Source organism: Condylura cristata, unplaced genomic scaffold (assembly GCF_000260355.1).
Source record: "Condylura cristata isolate star-nosed mole 26May11 unplaced genomic scaffold, ConCri1.0 scaffold00015, whole genome shotgun sequence".
Taxonomy (NCBI): domain Eukaryota; kingdom Metazoa; phylum Chordata; class Mammalia; order Eulipotyphla; family Talpidae; genus Condylura; species Condylura cristata.
Genome location: NW_004567116.1, coordinates 7495308 through 7502715, shown reverse-complemented (window position 1 = coordinate 7502715; position 7408 = coordinate 7495308). Strand labels below are relative to the sequence as shown.

At 36.1% G+C, this 7408-nt stretch overlaps 1 protein-coding gene across 1 annotated transcript; it reads left to right on the top strand.

Annotated features, from left to right (window-relative positions):
- Positions 1-927, top strand: LOC101629845 (olfactory receptor 140-like). Its single transcript, XM_004683540.1, has one exon. The coding sequence runs from the start codon at positions 1-3 to the stop codon at positions 925-927; it is 927 nt and encodes a 308-aa protein (XP_004683597.1).
- Positions 928-7408: the final 6481 nt, after the last annotated feature.

The window sequence follows — 7408 nt, the reverse complement described above, 5'->3', positions numbered from 1 at the left end:
ATGGATCGCCTCCTGTCTCCCAACAATGTGACGGAATTTATCCTGTTAGGACTCACACAGAATCCATATTTGCAGAAAATATTCTTCATAGTATTTTTGTTCGTTTTCCTATTTACTGTGCTGGCCAACCTGTTGATTGTCATTACCATCTCCCTTAGCCCCACTCTTTCTGCTCCCATGTATTTCTTTCTCACTTTTTTGTCATTTATCGATGCCTTCTACACCTGTGTCACCACTCCCAAAATGATCATTGACTTGTTGTTACAGAGGAGAACCATCTCCTTGGGGAGCTGCCTGACTCAACTCTTTGTGGAACACTTCTTGGGAGGATCAGAGATCATCCTTCTCATTGTCATGGCCTATGACCGCTACGTGGCCATCTGCAAGCCCCTGCACTACATGACCATTATGCGACAAGGACTCTGCCGCCTTTTGGTAGTGGTGGCCTGGATCGGGGGGATCGTGCACGCCACTGTGCAGATTCTTTTCATGCTCCACTTGCCTTTCTGTGGTCCCAATGTCATTGACCACTTCATGTGTGATCTCTTTCCGCTTCTGAAACTTGCCTGCAGTGACACCTATAGGCTCGGAATGGTAGTGGCCGCTAACAGTGGCGCTATGTGCTTGCTCATTTTTTCCATGTTACTGGTGTCCTACGTAGTCATCCTGAATTCGCTGAAATCCCATGGCTCTGAAGGACGGCGCAAAGCGCTCTCTACATGTATTTCCCACTTTACTGTAGTTGTGCTCTTTTTTGTGCCGTGTATCTTCACTTACATGCGTCCTGTTGTTACCTACCCTGCAGACAAGTTGGTCACTGTGTTCTTTGCCATCTTCACTCCCATGTTAAATCCTATCATTTACACAGTGAGAAACACAGAAGTGAAAAATGCCATGAAGAGTTTGTTGAAGAAGAGAGTAACTTAGGCCAAGAAAGTGACGATGGGTTTAGATAAGGAGCATGTGTCAGTTGTAAACTGTGAAAGAGAATTTATAAAACAAAGCAATGTAAAACACTGAGAAATTAACACTTACTGGATATTTAATAAATGTTAAAGACCTTTGGTAGGTGCGTTTGATAATTTTAACGTAGTTCATCAAGGCTACGATGCTCGTATGCATAGATTTCTTGTTGAAAAGAGAGCAACTATATCCTTAGTTTGTTGGTTCTAGCATATAATTTCCCCCAGCATCTATTACTTATTAAATTCTTCATGCACATGTAACTTAGTTGAAATTGACTCTTTCATAGGATCTTGGTAATAACTTTAAAAATTTTTGCTTCACTTATGGTAAAGTAAAAAGGGAATAGAAATTCTTATATAAGTGAGAAAGGGACAGTTGGGGAGTGAAGGGATTTCTGCCCATTTATTATTTTATCTATCAAAAAGAGAGAACTCACAATATAGAGAAATAATAATTTATAATTGATCTCTACTTTGTTTTTCTGACCAGGAAAAATAAATGGAATATTTTGAAATAGCTGTTACTTTGGTATTATTTTCTTGAATAGGTTTATCAGTTTTTTCTTGAACATAAATAAAATTTCTTCTTTTCCTTACCAAGACTTGAGGAGTCATTTGAAGCAATTAGGCTAAACATTATTTTATTTAATTGTCACCCAAAGGCATATGGCAAGAAGTTTATAGATACTGGTACTAGCTGTCTGAAGAGATGGAGACTTCTATCCCAGGTAACTAACACACTGTTCGTTCCTCTTGTGTCGGAGAAAAATTATCTGGTGGGCAAATTTCAACAGATGGATCACCCTTCATGGGCACCAGGATAATGGGCTCAAAAATTACAAATCAAATGGCTGAATTTCAAAGAAAGTGACATGGGGGAGAGATGTTTGGAGGAAAAATTAGCAATTCAGTCACTGAGATAGTATTACTGGAAATAAGCTTAGTACCTTGAATAATTATATTTTGTTTTTGTAAGAATTTTCCAGTTGTTATTCCATAGTGTTAATGTTTATTACGTGAAAAATGGCTTCATTAATTTTAAGATATTTGGACTTAATTTTATCGATCAAAAATATTTGATGTCTACAGTGTATCAGCAAAATTTAGAAACTAGGTATACAATGTTGAATAATGTAGACAGGGGCTGTATTAATGTGGAACTTGATTTCCAATAAGGAATACAGGGATAGTAAATAAATTGATAAATAACTAAAACATGTAGTTGTGTAGTAAGAAGTATCACAAAAACATTTTTTTAATAGGGTACAAAGAGAAGAACGGAGCCCAGCTTTTGAGTCAATTGAAATACAACTGAAATTGTAATTATAGCCAATTTAAATAACTGCATAATTTACCCACTTCTTTTCTTGGCTACTTGAACACATGTGTTTTTAATGGGGATAAGTGTCTCTTCCAGGTAAAATAATTTACTGGAGATGAAAATATCTTAGTTTTTTATTTACTTATAGTAGATATGCATTGTACATAGAAAAGCTATAGCATAAAGTTTTAGGGAGGATGATTAGGGAAACAATCTCTTTAGAGGTGCTTTAGGAGACAAATATTGATTTAAAAAAATTGAATAAATTGCCCTAGCACCTATAAGTGGACTGATAAGAGTAAGGGGTAATTTTAGAATATTAGTAAGGATAACCCAAGAGCAGAGCATGGCTCCTCAGGTGTGAGAATGAGGTTCAGTAAAATTAAGAGATTCTTCCTTCAGGGAAGGTTTCCTAGAGAACATGATCAAATATATTAACAAACTAATTTTGATCTTTGAGTTACATTGTAAATATACGAATGGAAGTTATAATCCCAGTATTTCTAATTTGAAGACTTTTTATTTGGGAATACTAATTATTAAAGAGTGAGATGGATTTTTGTCCATAATTTTTTCTGGGCTGAGGTTTATTTTTTGATTATTAATAATGGCAACTGATGGTCCTCCCTGGTGGTGCAACAGGTTAGGATGCAGCATTGCAAACTGGCTGTAACCGCTTCCATGTGAGTTCGATCCCTGGCCTTGGAGGTGACCACATGGCACGGCAGACCTCTCCTGACCGGCCCCCTGCTCCCCTCAACAGTGTACTTTGTCAATCTGCCTGTTCTGCTCCCCACTCTGTCTCTGGTGAATCCTCTCACCGCCCCTGCAGCTCTGGCTTGTACCCCAGTTCTGTATGAATAAATAAATATTAAAAAAAATAATAATGGCAACTGACTAGCCATTAGGTGTGACACAATTTCAATAATATTCTTAAGAGATGAGAAAGCAACAGACTAGGTGACAGAAAAAAAAATACTTACTAAGTGGCCATGAATACATCATATTTATTTATCTGTATCTGTTGTCAGGCAGATGGTACAGCATGTGGACATTTTGTTACTGAAAATGAGAGGTTAGTGCTGCAGCAAGAAGTGAAATGGTTAAGACTAGGATTTGTGTTGTGTTTGTGGAGCATATGGTTGGCCTGGCTCTATGAAGCTCTGTCCTTGGAAAAACAGATTATGTCTGGGGTGATGGGAATTCATGGGGACAGTGATTACATCTCCACGAGTATAGACACAGCCTCAAAGGAATGCAAGTGGAATGATGCAAGTGTGCACATTTTCAATTCTTTGCCATTAAGCATGACATGCTGCTCCCCTCTTTCAGCCCAGGTCTATTACCCAAAGGACAACATCTTATTAGCGATGTTTCTTCTGAGATATGGATTAGGAACTGTTTACAAATTAAGCTCAAAATATTGCTAAATGGCAGGCACAAATTCTGTGAATATTTTTGTAAACAGCTTAGCTGGCTGCCTGTTCTGGCATTTTTTTTTTTTTGGTTAGATGACATTTGAATTCTTCGACCAACCAGCACCAGGTTGTCTTCTATTTAAATCTCTGGACACTCAGTGTGTTTTTAAAACCATTAGAAACTCTGGTCCTCTCCAACTAATGCCATGAATTGATTGCCTGAATTATTCCCAGAGCAACTCCTGCTTTATTTGCTGCACACTTGGATTTAGTAAGTTCAAATTCTAGTATGATGTGATTTTTAACTCTTTTGTAAAATGAAAGTTCATGTAGTTACTTGCTGGATGTTGTCAGACCTTTGGCAAACCTCTGCCTCTAGAATTGTTATTTACATTTCTTCCACCTTCTATTTACATTAGGATTTTGGAGGTCACAGATGATAGCAGATTGACTTTTGGAGATATTTTTTAAATACCATTAAAATTTTCTTTTTAATTTGAAGTTCTTTGAAATTACTGAAATAAATGAATAACACACGCACACACATATATAAGCACAACTATATATATAAATGCATACAACTACACTTAACATTTGTGAGTAGTTCATCTATTTTTCTCTGTATGCACAGATTGTGGCCTCAGTGTAAGGACACTGAGATATATTCAATTTTTGGCTTGATTTACTTAAACCAATTTTGGCAATTTTTCAAAATTTAAGTGTCTTCCTTTTGGTCTCAATCCAAAATGAGCAAATGAAAGAGTGTGTTTATGTTTCAGAGATATGCTCAGAGGATGTATGTCCTAGGCTGGTTTCAGAGTTTAGGTTTCATGTATTCTTTCTCTCTCTCTCTCTCTTTCTCTGCTTTGCTCTTTTATCAACTTTCTTAAACTTTATTTATTTATTTATTTTTGCTAATTACCTTTGACTAAAACTTAGGTGGTATTTGTCTTTATTTTTCACCAGTTAATAATTTCAAATTTCTGACTTTCATTTCACTTAAAGATAAACTGGATTTCAAAATTATGTTTCTCCATCTATATAGAAGTTCCTTTATGTTGAGCTTGGCTGCCCAAGGTGCTGGTGCTCGTGTTGGTGAGGCGGACGGGAGTTGCTCAGGACGGGGCAGTGAAATCAAGTTGGGTTGTACAGGGATTACACTCTCTCCTTCCCTGTTATTTATAATGGTGATTTCCATGCTATAAAAAGTGCTAGTGTAGATATTTTTATCTCCACTCTGTTGTCAAGGAACCAGAAATGAGCTTAGAAGATTTTCTGGCTAAACCAGCCCTTATAAAGCCCCTTCTTAAGAGACAAGTAATATAGGTGGGGTGTGCCATTGGCTGCTCTTTACAAGTGAAGACCCAGAGGCACTCAATAAACACAGTGTACTCACCTTAGTACCCAGGGTTGTATGGAAGACGTTACTGATCATCATAAGAAATCCAGCATCAAAAACACATGTCAACACTAAAGTCTACTTTCTGGCTTCAAATCCAGGATATATCACTATATCACTTACTAATTATATATGTGTATATGTATATAATTAGTAAAAATAATATATAATTAGTAAGTAATACATATATATACACATACACATGCTTGAACAATTACATACATATATATATACACACACACACACAAATTAATTGTGCTAGTTGTGTGGTGTGTGTGTGTATATGCTTTTGACCAAATAGGTTTGAATCTCGTGGGTCCACTTATACACATTATTTTCAGTAAATATTATCAATGCACGAATCATTAATTGTAAATAAGTGTCAATGTATTTTCACATTATCTTTTCATGTGATTTCTAATTAGTAATATGTATGCTTTCTGGTTTTTGTATCATATAAGATAATATTGATGTACACACAAATTGATGATTTATTTTGTAAGCAGACAAGGTAAATTTCAGGTATTTACAATTACAGTCCAGTGCTATAAATTTATTTTCTTTCTTACATTTTTCTCCATAACACTTTCTTTTCTATAGATTGCTTATTGTGAAATGCAGTGTATATTACATAAGCAAAAGCTGTGTTCATTGGTCATTTTTGTTTTTTTGTAAGGCTTCTGGTCAACAGGATATTGGTAGTTCAATATTTGGAAAGTCGAAAATTATAAAGGGACTTTATAATTTTACTTGTATATTAATGTAGCAATATATATATATATATATTACATATACACATGTTAGTTGACTCTTGAACAACATGTATTTGAACTCTATAGGTCCACTTATGTGGGTTATTTTTTCAAAAAATATCAATACATTAATTATTATATCTGGAAGTAAATAAGAATTTATTCTCATCTGCTCATTTGATGTTTATAATACAGATGGTCATAATACATATTGGAATCTATTGTGGAGGTGCCAATGAATTTGTTGTTGAATTTTGTTGTAGAAATGTTGATGAAGCAGGTTCAGGAAGCATCAGTCCATCTCTCTAGATTGCTATAAAACAGGATTTTATCATGATGTGCTATGTATCCTTCAATACACCTATTAGAGAAGAGCCTTGGCTGGTTTCCAGTAGTGATGTTACTCTAGGAATGCTGGCTTTGAACTTGACTCACTGTTTCCTGCTTTTAGAAACTTGGTGTCATTTTTTTCACCACTATAAACCTAAGTGTCATATCTCTAAATGGAAGAAAATGTCTTACAGGATATAACTCACTAAAACACGTTCAATATCATTAATATGTGGAAATAATCCAGTTTGAGAATGGTCATTGCTTACAGGGACTTACAGATGGCCACGTAGCGGTCATAGGCCATGACAATGAGAAGGATGATCTCTGATCCTCCCAGGAAGTGTTCCACAAAGAGTTGAGCCAGGCAGCTCCCCAAGGAGATGGTTCTCTTCTGTAACAAGTCAATGACCATTTTGGGAGTGGTGACACAGGTGTAGAAGGCAAAAAAGTGAGAAAGAAATACATGGGAGCAGAAAGAGTGGGGCTAAGGGAGATGGTAATGACAATCAACAGGTTGGCTAGCAAGTAAATAGGAAAATGAACAAAGCTACTATGAAGGATCATTTCCTTAGACTATGATATACCAGTCTTGTGGGCTGTTCCGCTAATTACATTCTATGTGCTCAGTAAGCATATAGAATAAATACAAATTTACATGAAATGTTTCAAATTCTTGGTTTTTGGATATAGCTAGTTATAAATGAAAATCAGCTTCCCAATTTGAAGTTCCTCCAGAGCAGAGATTTAGAGATAAGCTTGTATGCAGGTAATTTATTTTTAGAACACAGAATGGAGTTCTGGCTGGGCACAGTTAAAGAAGGTAGAAGAGTGAGTTAGCTCAGATTATGTTAAGCTGGTTGCCATTTATCCAGTGGCTCTTATCTACCAATGATGTAGTGTTTCTTTAAAATTTGTTAATGCCTTCTTTTCAGATGTGCATATGCACGAAAATGATGAATCAGGATCTTCTCTATGTCTCAAACAGCGCGTATGAGAAGAGAAAATAGGAGACATACAGGTGAGAGAAGGTGTTGGGTGATCAGTAGGGCTGAGCCATGGGCAGTTGGCTGATGTATGAATTCCAAGAGGATAAGCACTGTTAAAGACTATGCGACAGAGTGCAAATAATGTCCAATGCACTCAGTGATTACTTATTAAAAATAATATTCCCTTTCAGACTTTCCAGTTCAGAGTGATGTGCTTCCACCAAACCATAGTAA